At 47.5% G+C, this 17617-nt stretch overlaps 1 protein-coding gene across 16 annotated transcripts in view; it reads left to right on the top strand.

The window, feature by feature from the left end:
- The window catches only part of INPP4A (inositol polyphosphate-4-phosphatase type I A), a 136411-nt gene extending 118794 nt beyond the window's left edge, over positions 1 to 17617 (top strand). For 9 of the 16 annotated variants that reach the window (XM_041754420.1, XM_041754426.1, XM_041754419.1 and 6 more), the window contains 3 exons: positions 1819 to 1931; positions 5623 to 5777; positions 9899 to 14923. In XM_041754420.1, coding sequence (XP_041610354.1) covers positions 1819 to 1931; positions 5623 to 5777; positions 9899 to 10079 — 449 coding nt within the window. In that variant the 3' untranslated portion in view covers positions 10080 to 14923. The other 7 variants (XM_041754432.1, XM_041754431.1, XM_041754424.1 and 4 more) reach the window with 1 other exon arrangement.

Genomic DNA, 17617 nt, shown 5'->3' with positions numbered 1-17617 from the left:
CATGGGCCCAGTTCTTCCTCTGATTCCCTGTTCTCCCTGGCAGCCTGGTCACCTATTCAGACTCTGCCTGGCTTGAATCCTCACCCACAGGAGAAGCTTCCTCAGGCGTGGCCTGTGCTGATTCCTCGCTGGTTGGTTCTCTTGTCACCTAGATAATGTGGGCTTTCTCATACATCAGCCCAGCCACTGGTGCCATTGAGGCCAGTGATGTGCATTGTGCTCCTGCTGGCAGGACAGGTGGGGGTCGCAGAGGCAGGACCCCACTCAGCCCTGCACTGGTGTGAGCTCTCCACACACCTCCCTCTGTGGCGTGTAGAGTAAGATACCAGGCAGATACTTACTGCTGGATGTGGGAGGCAAGGGGGCCCATGTGCGGCTGTCCCTGGAGGCAGATGGAGTGACAGCAGCCATCACTCTGCAAACAGCCTTCTCTGGGCTTCTGGACACAGGCAGGAGCCCAGGGCTCTCCACACTATCTGTAAATGGAGAATTCTCTCATGATTTCGTATTTACTGAGCACTTGCCCTGGATAAAGCACCACAGGACCTAGTGACAAATGAAACCAAACCCTGCCTGGTTAGAAATGGACTCTGCCTCTCTGTGCTCGCACTGCCCCAGCCATGAGGGGGCTCCCCAGGTGAAGGAGGCCAACTGGGTCCCTGGGTAACCCCCGCATCCTCTAATGGGACTCCTAAGGAGGAAGATGGGAAAAGGCTTCATTCGCATTCCCGGGTCACTGTGTGCCAGGCATTGTGCTGTGCTAGGTGCACATTTCTGCACTGACTCCCCACGACAATGCTTCAAGGTAGGCATTAGTATTGGTGGCACAGAAAGGTTGGCTTGGATCTGAGGCTTGGTGCTTAGATAGTCGGAGAGAGCCATGGGCACATGGTGGAGATACAAAGGGCCTGCACTGGCTGTGGCCACATGACCTGGTGACTGCTGATAGGTGGGGCTGGGGGGCGAGGAGAGCAGTCCAGGTGCCAATGGCCTTGTGATATGGGACAGGGGGCACAGATGAGGCCAGGTAGGGCACACCTGTCACCACCTTGGTCAGCAGCACAGGGTAACAGGGCTGTCTAGTGGTTGAGGTCACTGTGTGAAGAGGAAGGGGCTGAGGACAGAGCCTCTGGGGAAAGTCCCCGTGTGGAGGTGGCTTGTGAAGAAAAGATTCAGCAGAAGGGTGGGAGAGAGTCCTTGCAGGCAAAAGAGCAGCAGTGTTACCTGGGTGCCAAGGAGGGGGAAGGGGAGGGGTCCCTGGTGACTTCTGAGGCACATTCAGTGTGGCGAGGGCTGCAGTCAGGGCAAGTAAGTGATGAAATGGCACTGCCTTGATGGGCCACTCTGCCCCAGAGATCAGCAGAGGTGTGAGATGGGCGATGGGGGAAGGAGCTAGGAAAACACCGGCTGTGAGATGGAGGAGCAGCTCAGGACTACGCATCAGGGATCGCTGTGGACAGGCGGAAATACAAGCAGGCAGCCTCCATTTCCCCAGGGAACCGCAGAAGTGCCGGCCCTGACCACACACTGGAATTCACTGGGGGGCCTGGACAGTCCTGATGCCTGGGCCCCACCCCAGAGTGGTGGTACATCAGCAGTTCCAGAAACTCCCTAGGTGGCCAGGGTTGGAAGCTGTAAGGGGCATGGAAGTAATTTAAGTGCTACCCATGCCAGTAGCCAAGGCCAGTCTCTAAGCGTACCCCCTTTTCTTGCTTAAGTCACCCTAAACTTCCAGCTTGGCTCATGCTACAGTGGCTTCAATAGGCCACTGTACACTGGGTGTCCCACCAGCTCTCATGGACTCCCCCTGTCTTGCAGGTCTACCTCGATCTCGGAGCCAGACGTGCCTGCCGGAGCTGCTGCGTTTTCTGGGCCAGAACGTTCACGCCAGGAAGAATAAGAATGTCGACATTCTCTGGCAAGCCGCTGAGGTAGTACCCTTGTCATAGTGAGGAAAAGAACGTTATTGTTGCACTTGCTGCCAGTAATAATAATTATGATAATAAACCAAAATTGCAGCCAGGAGTCGAGAGAACAAATTTCTCCACAAAAACTTATGTCCCAAACTCTGGAAGACACTGAGAGGTGCCTGTGAGTTCATTACTTAGGGCTGTCTGAAGTCTGAGAAGCTTGACACAGACTCTGTCCCCTGGGGCATTTAATAAGCAGGCTGATGACAATTGTTACCTCCAGAAGCCTGGGCAATCGATAGCAGCTAGAACTCACTGCCTCTTCTAATAGCTTCAGCAGCAGACCATGGTGACCTTCCTAGTCTCTTTACAGTTATTTTTTGTATATTGCAGTTTGGATCTCTTTTCCCAAGTACTTCCAGTATTTTCTCATAAATGTACTTGCAGAGGTCCATAGCTAGCCATTCACTCATCCCTGTCCAGAGGTAACTTTAACTGGTCTCCAAGGCAGCACTGACCTGTCTGGTGTTGGCACTTGCACACATAGATTCAGGAGCACGAGTGATCCCCATATGGCATTCCAGCTCCCAGCCTGGCCTGAGCGCAGGGGAGGAATAGACACCTGCCACTCTGCCCCTGGGGGAGGAGTAGACACCGCACTGCCCACTCACACCTGGTTACCCCCTGGTTCGCAGAGCCCAGGCAGCAGTTAGGAGGGCTGTCTAACCCTCTTCCTTCCCCCCATTGCTTTCCTTAGCTACTCATTCTAGAGCTTTCCTGTTCTCTTCATCATGAACGTGTTTCTCTCAACCCTGGGTCTCTTCCATGGCAGCAGACAGTCCAGTTGGTCATGGTGCTTGCCAGCTATTTGGTAGACCCTGTGTTTGAGAGCCTGTCTTCATGGAGCCCTCTCTTTGAACACGCCCCCCTTTGTGCCTTTGTCAGTGGCTGTGGCCACTGATGCCTTTCCGTCGGATGCAGCTGTGACAAGTGGATGTTCCCCTCTGTATATTCGTGTGTTCATTGAGCCTACAGGTGCCCCAGCTGCTAAGACTTCATGCTCATGAAAACTGTGGGATAGGTCAGCCTGAGGAGCTCCCTTTCTGGGCTAGGCTACCCTTGGAATCTTTTCACAACAGAACACATTTGGAAGCACTGAGTGACAGGAAGCTTGAGGGGATTCATGGGCCTCATTTTTCAAATATTGTCCTGGTTCTGAGGTCACATCTGCCCTTGTTTGATCAGGCCAAGCCTAACAAATAGGGTGTAGGGTGAGCTCACGCATGCCAGGGTGCCTCGGCAGGCAGAGGAGCCCCTTACTTTCTTAGTATATTTTTGGGGGCTGCTAAAATCCTTTGGCTGGCCATGACAAACCTGCTACACAGATATCTTTGCAAGAATTCAGATACAGAGCAAGCCTTTCCTCATGTGGCACAGAAGGTGACACAGCCAGATCCCCCCACAGTGGCCCAGAGCAGCACCCCCTGATACACTCTCCTTAGTACAAGTACACAGATGGCCTTACAGATGTAAGTAGATGCTGAGACCCGTGCGTACCCCGTTTGGGAAGTGTGCTTCTCTTTTCCTCTTGCTAGACTGTGGTGATCCACCAATCCCCTGTGCCAGGTCAGAAAAGCAGCCCATCCAGTCTCACATTTTCTCTTCCCAGCAGAGGTTCAAGGTATAGATTTTCAGGTGGAAAAGTCTCAAAGGCCCTGGACACATCACCTCTTGTATTTTCCCCTTGAGGGTCCCCTGGGGGGAGAGGTATTTGTGCAATGCCAAGTCACTCAGCTATCAAGGCCTCCCATCCCCAGTCTGATCAGAGCTGCCCTCCTTTTCTGAATCTTATTTATTTTCATTTCTGTGTATAAATCCTGACTAAACAGTTCGGGTTTAGTCATTGGTCAGGTCTAGGCCTTAATTCCATGGATGGGGAGATCCATCAGAGCCCCAAAGCTGGCTGATGGCCCCCTTGAGGATGGAGCCTGGCACTGCAGATGGCCCTCTTGTGCAAGAATGCACCTCTGGTCACTCTGCCTGCCTTCTGGAATCTGATGTTCTGGATACCATGTCTCTGAATGTAAGCGTTTTTTTGAACCTATTTGTGGTTCTGGCTTGTGCCATGTGTCTGGATCATGAACTCTGCAGCCTGTGGAATTCAGTGAGCAGGTCACGTGCACCCTCCCTTCATCAGCTATGGTTTTATGCATTTGGATTATATCACTCTTTGCTGAGTTTAGGGGATGCTTAGTGTCCTTTTTTTTTTTTTTTTTTTCCTTTCCTGTAAAAATTGTTTTTGCTCTCAGAAGAAGCCTGTCTTCCTCCTGATGGTCTTGGCCAAACTTGTTTGGGCCCTTTCTCTTTTGTCTTTCTCTAAACACCGTGCTTAGGACTACACTGTGCTCTCTCTAGTGGCATTCCTGGCAGTGGCTGTGCCTCTTGGCTCTGCTGGCCTGGGAAGCAGGTGTGGTCCCATCTCCTGGGCCATCTGCAGGGCTTCTGACACTGCTCTGGAGTGTGATAGCTTATTGGAGTCCACCGTCATCTAGTTTTGATTTTTCACTGAATACCAATATTGTTCTCGAGGTGCGGTACCTAATACAGGTTCATAGGCCCTTATGTGAAGCTCTCGTGGGTAGATGTTTTGGAATTCCATATTTTAAGAAAGTGACATGGTACACGGTTGGTGCACATATATGTAATATAGTGCATATCACCTATGTTTGATGTGGCACGCATATGATTGAACATACCCAGAGGTGTCTGGAGCAGCCCTCTGAAACAAACTCATTAATATTGCTTTATTGAGAAATATGAATGTTTACACAAAATGGGATAAATGAAGATTGTAGTCTCACGTCAGCTCAGATCTGATTGTGTTGCCAAATGAAGTTGCTGTAAACTTAAAAAGAAAAACAATCTTCCGTTCGAGGGCTTTCTGTTCATGGGGACTGGGTACCTAGAATTGTATCTAGTGGTGCAAAGAAAAGGCTCCCAAATGTCCTTCCTGTGGGGAGAGAAGGTGCCCTGGCGTGGCCTTTTCTCAGCCTGGAGGATGCCCCACTGTGAGCTTCCACTTCCTCTGCTTGTGAAGGGGAAAGTGCACTGACCTGTCCCCATGCACAGCCCTGAGTGGGGTGGATAGTGGAGGGCCTGTGGAGCATGGTGGTCAGGAGGGGACTAAGGGGAAGCATTTCTGAGCTATTCCCATCTGTGCAGGTGAGGAGAGAGCAGAGACTGTGGGTCTGTGCTGTGCCTTCCAGAAAGGCCTGGAGATTTGGCCAAGGGTGGAACATCCCAGGAGCTGCTCTGACCTCCTGAGCTGGTCTTTGCTGCCCTCCTCTGCCCAGGACCTGCAGCAAAGGTCTGAATGTGATGAGATGGCCTGGGCAATTTGGAAGAAGGCACAGCTGGTAAGGTCAGCAGACAGGTGGTGATACCCCAGAAAAGAAGGGAGCCCAGGCCTTAATGGAGTGGCCTGTGGTAGGGAGAGTCACAGGAGGGATGGCCAGGGACAAAGGCCATCCCATGGGCAGTGATGTCATCTCTGCGGCCTTCTCTGGCAGGACGTGGAAGTGGAGGGAATGCCGGCCCGAGGAGTTGGCATTGCCATATGCCACCCTTGGCCACCCGGAGCCTGTGTCCCACCCAAAGCTTCTTGCTGTTCTTTGGAGTCTCCCTCTAAGCACAGCCTGTGTTCCTGTTGCAGATCTGCCGCCGCCTTAATGGGGTCCGGTTCACCAGCTGCAAGAGCGCCAAGGACCGCACGGCCATGTCGGTGACGCTGGAGCAGTGCCTGATCCTGCAGCACGAGCACGGCATGGCTCCACAGGTGTTCACCCAGGCCTTGGAGTGCATGCGCAGGTGAGTCCCGCTGCCCCCGCCGCCCGCCCCGCCTGCCCCGGGCTCCGTGTAAACTGCAGATGAGCCGGTCCTGCCGGGGCGCCCCCGGCCCAGGTCCCCTTGACTCCAGCTGGCATGCTCTAGTTTGACTTGGGAAAATTCACTGATGTCTGCCAAGTCAAACTGTCGATGGTCTCACATTGAGACCATGTTCTCTTTTAAGTCAAGGGGTACTAGAGAGCCAGCAGTCTCCATGAGCAGGACTGCTCTGAAATGGGTGGTCTCGGGGCGAGCTTAGGAGTTAGGAAGTCGTGTGTAGCCGTGTGCAAGTGGTCTGGCACGTGGCTTTCCCTCGGCCCCCTGCCTTGCTGTGGGTGAGAATTAGGGCCAGAGCTTCCTCAGCAGGCATCGGCTGCTTCCACCATGCCTCTTAGCTCCTTCCAAACTTGAGTGAAGAAAACGCGTCTGCAGGTTGCACCGGTTTGCTCCGCTTCTTCTCTAGCCATCGACACAGTTTGCTTCTCTTAGCAAAGTGTCAAATGAGTGTCTTATGGTAACGGCAGCAGCCCCCCACCTGTCTGTGTGCCGTGGCGACCTCACCCTAATGATGTTCTGATTCTGAGGCAGCAGGCGTGTTTGCAGAATGAAACCCAGGACTAAAACTGTCTACTGTTGATCGATGCCTTGTTTCAAGCACTGCTGGGGAGCACCTTACCTCACATACCAAAAGAAAGGATAAGAAACCTGGTTTTCCCGTCTCCTTCAATGTAGCCACCAATGCTGTCCAAGTCTCGTTTTCAACAGTCACTCCTACTGAATGTTCTGTATCATTTGTCCTCTCACCAAATTCTTTGAAGCGTTCAATTCTCTTATCCTTTCTGTATGTTTCTGCCGTTTGACCTTCTCACAATAACCCACCAAAGTGATGCCTGAGCTCCTGCCTCTTGATAATAGCATTTTGTAGAAGTGGAATCGTGTTGTCCCTGTTTTGTCTTTCCACATTCATCCAAACCTCTGTTACCTCGGGGCTTCTATGTATGCACGTGGAGAAAGTTCACCATCCTCCCTGTGCTGAGCCTCAGGGAAGCAGTGGAGACTCTCAACCCCCTGCCCAGGCACCCTTGGCTAAAGGCCTGTCCTCACAGGCTGCCCTTCAGGCTCAGTGTCCCTGAGGCCACGGGGGTGGCAGCTGCAGGGTGCTGGGAGGGACCACCTTGGTGAGATGCAGAGAAGAAACACGAAAAATGGAAGGGAGGGGATACCTGTGGTGGTTGGAGCAATGATTAGGATCAGGTCCACTCAGTAGACCAGACCGTGGTGTTTGCAGTTGTTGTGTAGACATCTGTCCAGTCCTGGCTTCTAAAACCAATTCAATGAGAACAAGGATTCATTCTGACTGCATCTGAGCACAGGGAGAAAGGGGCTCCTGAGAAAGACACATGGGCAGCCACCTCTGCTGTCCCATGGCCTGCCTTGGGGCTGTGTGTAGGGGCCCACATGTGCATAGAAAACCGCTGTGGTTTTCAACATGCACAGCCCTTTACCACCTAAGAAATGGATATTCCTTGAAGCAAAATTTAAAAATATGGATAAGCCCCTATACCAGCTGTTCTCACACCTTCACCTCAAAATCCTCCATATTCCCACTTTTGGACAAGTAACTGTGCTAATGTGTGACGCCTACTCTTCCTGATGTAGACACGTATATACAGTCACGTAGGTGTGTGATTAATACACACATTGGTTACCCAGTCCCTGAATAATACACAACACACATACATGCATGAACAGATGCAGTTATATGTGCAATTTTAGCCTGTTATTTTAGCCTACTTTTTTCATTTACCTGTCTTATGGGCATTTTTTCAGGTTAATAGAGACCTTGCCATTTTGAGCACACCATAATTCCCCAGTTTGCTCTCATTGAATAAGCTCTATGTAGTTTTTAGCACCTCAAACCAAGGTGTGGTGAATACCCTTAGGTATGCTCCTGTCCACATTTGCTGCATCGATCCCTTAGGTTAAATAGTATACACCTTAAAAAAAAAAAAAAAAAGTATACACCTTTGTAAAGCTTTTAATACAAACTGTCACACTCCTGCCCACTATCCCGAGCGCCTGCTCGTCCATCTGGGTGTTGTCGTGCCTATCACTCATCAGAGTGCTTCGGAGTCTGTAAAGTCAGTGTTGTATTCCTTTGTCCCAGGTGAGGACCCTGAGGTCCTGAGTAGAGAAAGACCTTCCTCCCTGGGCCTCCCTCTGCCTCTCTAAACCCCCGACCCACCCACGTCCAATTATGAAAGTCTTTTTAAAGTTTCCTATTTGTTTTTCTGAATTTTCTAAAATCTCTGCAGTAAACATATAATCTTACTTAACAATCATGTAAGATATTATTACATAAGAACCAAGCTCTATCACAGCCCCCCTACACCCACCCCCAGGAACCAGTAGCTCTAGCAGCCGGGGCTCCATGCTCACTACCACCTGTCTGCCTGACCATGTAGCAGCTCAGGCCATCACCATGTTTGATTGTTTTAAGGTGATTTTCTGGATTCTCCCCTGTGGGGAAGACACGCATCTGTTCGTAGACAGAAAACCTGAGGTGGCTGGGACACTAGCCAGTATTTCTGGCTGTGGTCAGGACCTGTGGCTCAGCCGGGAGCCCGAAGGAGGCCGCAGAAAATACTGGCCATGCCTTGAATGGAGGAATGCATTTTGGTTCTCTTGCTTTCTCGCTTGCATCTTACCAGATGGAAGAGTAGAGCATGCAGGCAAGGGTGTAGGGCGGAGAGAGGGGTGGGGTAAGGGCTGACACTCGGGCTGTGTTTCTCTCGAAGGCCCAGGGTGAGCAGTGGCCAGTGCTGTGCTAACAAATGTTTAACAACCAGCTCTCTGCCTCCACCACCACCAAAAAAAGCCCTGATCTATAGTGTTTGCCAGATTCTATGGCATAAATACTCCCACTGGGGCTTATTTCAGGCTACCAGTGTGACACCACAGAACATGGAGTTAAGAGGCGATGTGACATTGGAGCCAATGCCAGCACACCACTCATGGTGCCTCTCTGTCCCCAACCCAGGGGCTGAGACATTCACAGAGTGAGCTAAGTAGCCACAGTGACACCCCCCCCAAGACTGCCATCGCTGGGAATGTGACAGTCAGTTGGAAAGTGTCCCCAGTCAGAACGGCACACCTGAACAGTGCCATTCCAGGCCTTCCAGGTTCCTCTGGGAAAGCCCAGGAGAATTCTGCTTGAGGGAGGACCTCATGCTACTAATCTCTGGGTGGATCCTCAGAGGCCACCTGCTGTGTCCCAGCATCTCTGCTTCTGTGTCACTGTTGCCACTTTGGTGACATTCATAGAGGATGTGGCTCCAGAGCCGTGTCACCTCAGTATATTTTGTCTGTGGTGCCAAAAGGGAAAATTCCAAAATTTCTGATGTGAGCTCGGTTGGATTCCATTTTTGGGGATCACCCTGCCCACTAGTAAATTTGAATGTTCAGAGCCACCAGCAACTCAGGCCCTGCCACTGCTTAGCCTGACAGCCAAGGTGAGTCTGGGGAGGGCTCTGCCTTTGACTGGTACTTGAGGTAAATGGTAATTGTCTGAGTGGTTCATCAAGAGGCAGCTCTGGCAAAGTCGGCCACACGGCCCCCCGCTCAGGCATCTGTGAGAAGGTCAAACCACCCCCACCCTTCCCCCAATGGTTCTTCATGTTCAGCTTGCTTTTGGAAACCCATGTCTTGGCAGCATGTGAGAGCATGGCAGGGCAGCATGGAGTTGTGCTTGGCCAGCCGAGAGAGGGCGAACATGGAAAACCATTTAGTCAACCTACATGTGTTTGTTTTCAGTAGACGACAGTATTTTTTCTTATTTTCACTTCTCTTTCTCTCCTTTCTTCTTGTGACTGTGCTGGTTTTGTTTTGGTATCCCTTCCACACCCTTTTCTGCACATCATCTTTTCTTTCTGTTGTGGCTCCATCCCATTTTTTTTTTATACCTTACCATTTGGTTCTCCTCTTTTTTTCCATACTTTTGATACAATCCATTGCATGTGTCTCCTTTTTTTTTCTTTTTTTCCTTTTCTTTATTTTCTTTGCCTTTTTCTTTTCCTTTCTCCCAAACTTTTTCCTTTTCACAGCATTGGAACACGGGAGGTAGTCACCCAGAAGAACTTGAGCGGCCTGGTGCCCATCCGAGACTTAAGACTAGACCCCAGCCTCCTCTGTTCCATCCCTTTGTTAGCTCTGAGCCCCAATTTACTGATTGTGTGGCTCTTCCTGAGCATAGCCTACCTGGTGACCAAATTGCGTTGCAAATGAGTATCCTTGCGAAAAGTCAGTACTAAGTCACAAGAGAAACAAAAGTGCCAGAGTATGTCCAGCCACCTGTGTCCCTAACTGGACAGAAGGAATGTGTCAAAGCGTGGTCTGCCAAGAAATATTTCATGCCTTACAGTTTGATGTTCTGTTGTTCTGAACTGTAAATACCCATCAAATTATTTCACCAAGAGGACTCGTTCTTTTAAATTCCATCGAGTTTTCAGAGCTTGTAACACATTCTGACAGTGCCCTGTCACTGCATTGTTTAGCTGGCCTCGAGTTACTTGTACCAAATCTCTCACCTTCTGATGTACAAATCTTCATTACCTGTATATCTCCTGTGCCCTGTTTCTGAGAGAAGGGGTTCTGTCTGAAGAGAGTTTGTGTATTTGATACTATTCTTTAATGTACCGCTAACCTTTCCTTTCCTTTTGAAGAGAAATGAAAAGGATAGATGCTTTATAACCGGCTCATCTAGATCTACCTATTTAATAGGACATGTACTTTCTGCTTTCATTTCAAAGCGTAGTCCCTGAACTCACAGTAGCAAACACTTTGCAGAATCGTAACATTCCTCGCTTGTGTTTATGATTTCCAGTCTGAGATGACACAACCCTGTGACTGCAGTAGCACGTTGTACCAAGTCAGGCACATTAAAATAACATGCTGCATGTGACTTTTGACCTACTCTTTGAGATCTTTAGGGATCACTAAACTGATTACAGAAACTAGTGCGTATAGTAACAAAAGGCTATTAAATACATTTATTTTTCACGAAGCAGTATTTTTCATTTTAAAAATCGCATCTTGAAATACAGATTAAAGTCCAGACATCTTTTCTCTCTGCCAAATCAAATGTGGTTAATAATGATCATTTTGAAAATCAAAGAAAAAATGAACCAAAACTGGAGGCCTAACCTTTGGGCACTTGTGATAGATGGAACCATGCTTGGATTTGTGCTCTTAGCACTCTTCACATAATGTGGCAAAGCCCAGAAAATGGAATGGTTCTTAACCTTAACTTTCACATTTGGCAGAAGAGTAATTGAACGTGTGTAATGGTAACAGTAAATTAGGTGGAAATGCCATAGATTCTGTATAAGAAATACTCAGTGGCTTCTCTGTTTTCCAGTTCAAACTATGCCATGCTTCTGGTTTTGACCGCCAGCTGGTTCCCCACGCACAGTATTTTATGAAAGTGGATTTCTTTTTACCAGTCTAGAAAAATCAGAGTGAATGTACAGAATCTGTCTTTTCCAGAAACTTTACACACATGCATACACACAAACCCAATCCACCACAAAATCTGCCCTCTCTGTTCCTCCCTCAAGATATCAAGAACTTACTCTGGGACTTCTCTGGTTTGACATCAGACTCTAGGAATGGTAGAAGTGGTTAGCAGTGAATGAAAAACGCTGGACTCAGGATTCTAAGACTGTTCTCCTCATACCCTGGGAGGCCCTTCTTTTCCTAGACCCCCTGAGCACTGCAGGAGCCCTAGGGCAGGGTTCCTACCTGTAGGGGAAGCCAGTCTTCTCACAAGTGCCGTGTGGCCACCGCGTCTCTTCTAGAACAACTGAGGTGGCCGTTCTGTGGCATAGCTCCTGACACCCTTCAGTAGGGAGTCTCACCGGATGCCCAGTGATAGGTGGTGTTAAGTTGTAGCAACACAACACTCGTCACTGTCTGATCCGTGATTCTTGAGAGGCATGTTCACCTCCTGCCTCCTTCACTTTGGGGCGCATGTGTATCAGCACCCGAAGACTGTTTAAGATCCTTTATTTGAAAGGGAGAAAGTAGAGTTCACAGGCCCTTTCAGCTCCTGTTCCACAGCCTCCCAGTCCCTGCTCTGGTTCAAGTGCCCCTGAAGCCCCTCGGTGGTGACACGTGCTTGTGCCTACCTCCAGGCCTGGCAAAGACTATGCACCGATGAGGGTGGCCCTTTGACTATAGACAGTGTGCCCCCCGCCGCTCCCCGGGCTTGTGGGCATTTCTGTCCCAGTCCCTCGAGACTCCTCCTGGGACCACCTCTCCACCCCCAGCAAAGGGAGGGCATGGCCACTAAAGAGGCCCCTCTGAGGAGGTCTTGGGCGCCACAGCCTGCTCCTCGCTGCCATGGTGCCAGCCAGGCCTTCCTGCCCTGTGTAGATTTGGCTGCTAGGTTGACAGAGAAATAAGTTGGAAAGGAGAGAAGATAAAGTTCTTTGTTTTTCTCTTCAGGGGCTGAGCCAAAAGGCAGTCATTCTAGCTGTCCGGTCATGAGGGCAGCACAAGAAAGAACACCAGGAGATCAGCCTAGACTCTGATTGTTGTTGCCACCTTTCTTCAGACCGTCTGAGGAAAGAGACTCAGTATGCTCACCCTGTGTGCTGAGTTTTAGCATCACTAAGGCTTTTTACTTAGGAAATAAGACTAAATATATATCTGAAAATCTTTTCTGCTTTAGTGAAAAATAGGCTGGATGAAACAAACATGGGAAGGATGAATCACCAAAGAGGAGTCTGGTATTTGGTGATGGTTTTCAGGCTGCTGCTGAAGTGATGCTAGCAGCAGGTGGGACATTATCAGTGGCCACCAACACTAGATATTCAGGATCACTGAGATCCCAGTGTATCCACATGAGTTCTAAAGTGGAAGATCCACACCAGAAAGGGAGAATCAGAGGAGTCCTCAAAATTAGTTGTCATCTGGGTTTCCATTCTAGTTTCTCATTCAAAAAAATGGATGTCCTTGAAAAGAAATAATTTACCTATAGAATAAAAAAAAATCATGGAGCTTTGAAATAGTTAAACCCCTCTTTCTAAAATCTATCCAAGACCTTTTCAATGGGTGCTGTTGACACCCAAGAACTATGCAGCCGATGTGGTGGATAGAAGTGTTCTACCTTAGGACAGCAGGCTGGCCCCTGTGGCAGGAAACGCCAGTTAGCAGGACACACCCTCTCCCCTCTACACACTTCAGTCTCAAGCCCTAGCACCAAGCTCCTGCAAATAAGTCATGGCAGCATTGGGGTGCCATCAGCCTCAGCAGTCAGATTTTGTAAATTCAAAAACATTTGAAGGAAAGTAAGTACGATTTGCTTTAAAAACTAAATCACATGGAAAGGGTAATCTTGATTACAATGTTGTGTATCACCTATTCAGTCAGTAAAACCCATAATTAGCTTCTTTACCATGTGTAAATAAAAGATAATGGCAAAGTTGACAGATGATTCTTCTGTGCTCCTCAAAGCAGTTTGGCATTTACTAGTGATAGATGGCCTTTGAAAAGTGTGTACATTTCTATATAAATAGAGAAACCATATCTGAAATAGTTTGATAACATGAGAGCTTCCAAAGATAAAGTCAGACTAACTGTGCATAGGAACCTATAGCTTCTGCTTTACATGAGATTATATTTTTATCTGATTACTGGATGCTAGACAAACATGATCATCCTTTACCCTACAGGGTTCCCTGTTCATATGGCCTAGGCATTCAGCTCCAATGACACCTGTCTCACTGAGGGCTTGAGGCTCTGGTGACAAGAAAGCCTAGCTGAGTTACTAAATTACTTAATAACAAGCAGGTGGATACTTTTCTAAAATACCTGAGCTTACCTTTTGGATAAAATTATTGTCGTACCAAAAATATTTTACATGTTGTTGATAATGAGACTGTCATTTTCACTTTAAAAGGCTTGAGCAATTGCCACTGATATTTTTTAAAAATGCATGACATAATGGTCTTCATACAATTTGAAATATTTTTTTTAACTCACTCTTTCTTGGTAACTCCAAATTTTACATCTCATAATGGGGATTTTTGTACTAAATTTGATAACTAGTCGATTTAATTGCTAGTCTAAGAATAATATAAAAATGTAAAGTTCTACTGTGCTTATAGGAAGTCATTTATATTTAGAGTCGCTTTTGCCTGTTAATTTAATGTCTACAGCAGATCATTTCCCAGAGAACTCCCCTGATGCTCTCACTTGGGAATGTGAGGCCTGCCTGATGGCTCATCCTCCTGTTCAGCATTTGCTGTGCCTGCTGGGTTGCCATGACAACCCTCCATCCAGTACAGCTGGGGATGATGCCGATAGCGGGTTCTGTAGGGAAGGGCACCTGTGGGCTCTCACTGGCTTAGTGGCCTGCCTATGAGAGGTGACCACAGTGAGGACAGCCCACCTGGAGAAGACTGCCATGGGGAGATCTCACTGGGCTCACTCCTTCATGATTGTTCTAGCCCAGACAGCTGTGCAGACTCACCGTGCCACCATTGCATGGGCTCACTGATTGCTTTGCACCCAGGACAGCTATCTCCTCAGTGGGGATGGCATGTTAGAGCAGCCTTCTCAGCCAGATGGCTTTGCTACATTCTGAATTCTGCAAGGAAAATGAACATTTTGAATTTGAGGTGATTAATAGCCATTGCTACTACAGAAAAATGCAGCTCCTGAAAGCTTTGGTAAGAGTAGCACTATTTCTCATTCTATTCAATTTGCGACGCCACAGAACCTTTGAACTGCTAGTTATGATAGAATTCTCAGATTACTAGACATGACATTCATGGAAACCTTCCACTTAAAAACATAAGTTTGCTTCTACTTAGATATAGCGCTGCCTCTGGAAATGCCAGACTCGCAATCCCATCCAGCATGTGTCCATGTCTGTGCTTTTCTTAGTTGCCTTCCTCGTTCAGAAGCCTGCCATCTTGCGTGCGTATTGTTGTAAATGAGTCCGGCACCCATTAGAATTAATCAACCTTTTTTTTAATGCTATGAAAATAATCAACTCATTTCATCTTAGTTTAAGTCTTTTCTTTTTTCCTTTTTTACTGCTGTCATTTCTTGTGCTTGTTTTTTCCCCAGTGAGGGTTGTCGAAGAGAAAATACAATGAAGAATGTTGGAAGTCGCAAATATGCATTTAATTCCCTGCAGCTGAAGGCTTTCCCCAAGCATTACAGGCCTCCCGAAGGGACTTACGGAAAAGTTGAAACATGAACACACGGTTCCTCTAATTAGCTGTTACATACTAAATGTGGGTACCCTCTAGTGTCATATATGAATTCTTCAAGAAGACCTGAAGGATTGGTTTTTATTTTTGTGTTTTTTTTTTTTAAAAATTCACTAAAAAGTCTATGGAGCATGTTTTTTTCCCACTGGAATTAATAGGAGGTAATGTTTGGCTCAGTAGTGTGGATTGTAGCGACTGCCCATTTAAATAGCCTCAGCCATAACCACACAGATATCATTGATAGTTCCCTGTATGAATCAAGCTAGATATGTCTGAAATGCTAAAAGACTTTTTAAAATGCCCACTTAGGCAGCTGCACACCTAACGTATTTTTCTACTGAGTAACTCAAAATTGAGCATTGAATTACAGTCTACTTTTAAAAACTCTGAATGTAAAACAGTAAATAATATATTAAATTATTGGATCCTGGGCAGACCAATAGATGTTAAATGTTAACTCAAGCTTTGGGAAAGAAGCCAGCTCTAGCTCATGCAGTGAGAGCAAATGGTTCCAATGAATTGTCCCATCTGTAACGGCACAGGTGAAATCAGAAGGTGAAGTGAGGGTCACTAAATAACGCCTGAGATCAGACTTCAATGGAAGGTAGTCTCTGCACAGTGGCTCCCACAGTGGGGCCCAGCTCTGCCCCTGACACCTTGTAGAACAGGGTGTGTGCTGGAGAATGTGAAGCCAGCTGTCCTGTTCTCTTCAGCTCTGGGGCTGGTCCTGCACACGCCCCCTCCTTCCATCACTCCAGAACCCCGCTCACTCATGAGGTGTCTGCTGCCTCTCAGATAGCAATGGGGGATTTTTGTGTGTGTAGGTGCTGGAAGCCTAAATATTTTCAGAACAGATGTCCTTTCGTGGGTTTCCCAATTTATTGTCTTCTAGAAGACAATGCAATCATGTTGAATTGTCTGATGAAAGTGTCTCTTAGGTTTGCAGTACTTGTTACAGTCCTCTTCACATTCTCTTATGTAAGATGACTATTGAGAAAGTTGGATTTATCTCCTACAGTGAGATTTTGAAAGGGATTAATGGGCCATAAAACTTAGGAATTTCATAGAAAATTATGTCTGGTCATCTATTATAAGATGATGAGTCTTATCTGCACATAGCAGAGATTTTTTTCTTAGTTTATATGTTTATCAGTTGTTTATCATGATTATGTTTACATGTTATTTAAAAGGCTGTAAAAGAAATCTATGTGGCACATACCCATGATGCTGATCCTAATGATTTAGGAAATTCCTACATCTAAATTTGAGGTATTATTCATGGGCTCCTTTAGAAATGCCAGTTGGAAACATGTAATGTATGTGGGCTGCTGAGGCCCAGGCAAGGCCACCCACCGGCAGGGACCCAGAGGGGTAGGCACAGGTGAGGGTGGAACTGGGTGGATGACCCTCCAGGCCCTACCTTCTCAGACAGAGCCTACTTCTCCTGATGCCCGGTTGGGTGTGAGAGGATATGGAGGACGCAGCAGGGAGTGATGGCACAACTCACACATCTCCCACGGCTGGCTCACTGTGGAGAGTGTGCGCAGACACTGCTGTCCACCACCCCGCTGCAGAGGTGGCAGCAGCTGGTATCACCTTCTGCTGTGTTAGACCCCGCTCAAAGACAGTTTCCAGTATGGCTGATTGGGCCTCTCACCACTCCCCCATTTCATTTAATTTGTAATTTCTCTAGCATCTACCTATTTCCATCTTTTCTTGTTTTAACATCACTACCTTTAAAAAATTCCCTCGTCTTTTTTAAATTAAATGTTACCCATATTGTTTCCAGAATTTTATTTTATTTTAATTTAATTTAATTTTATTTTATTTTTGGTCTGAAGAGCATTAAGTACCTGCATTTATCAAAAGGGAATACAGCAAATGTTGAGTCATCTGTTAGCAATTCTGCATGTGGCACCATTATGTGAATTATTTTAACGACTTTGGCTTCATGTTAAGGATCACCATAAAACTCTAAGACTTGGCTAATCGTGTAGAAAATGTGGAGGCGTCAGTATTCCATGTGAGCGCTCGGCCGGGCTGCGGCGAGAGAGCCTGGCTCAGCCTCCCGGCGGCCTCACGCTCTCCGCGCTTGCTCCGCGCCAGGGCTCCTGCCCGCCGGGGTGGCCGGGGCTCCTCCCGTGGGCCCGGAGCCTTGAGCTTCGGTTGCACAAGGAAAGCCGCTTCACAGGTTCCGGCCAGCGTTCCTGAGAAGGCCCCTCCTTTCAAAAGAAACGTGGAGACCCACTAGGAATGTGGGACGTGACGTGGATTCTGTGTAAGCACGTGCAGCACAGTTGCCTTTGGTTTCCTTTAAAAATGTACAAATATTGTATAATACAGTTTTGTCCCCACACAATTGTATTTGCCAAGCTTAGTGCATTCAAGTACTTTTATTTATTTGTTTTGGGTGGGCAGTATTAATATATATAAACATATAGTTACTGTTTTATATATTCTTAGCTCATTCAAAGCCATGTATGCTGTAAATGTGCTAGTCTTTAGAATGACAAATAATAAATAACTGACAAGAACATTAAA

The sequence above is a fragment of the Vulpes lagopus genome, chromosome 5 (assembly GCF_018345385.1).
Source record: "Vulpes lagopus strain Blue_001 chromosome 5, ASM1834538v1, whole genome shotgun sequence".
NCBI classification, from domain to species: domain Eukaryota; kingdom Metazoa; phylum Chordata; class Mammalia; order Carnivora; family Canidae; genus Vulpes; species Vulpes lagopus.
This window is presented reverse-complemented; position numbering and strand designations above follow the sequence as displayed.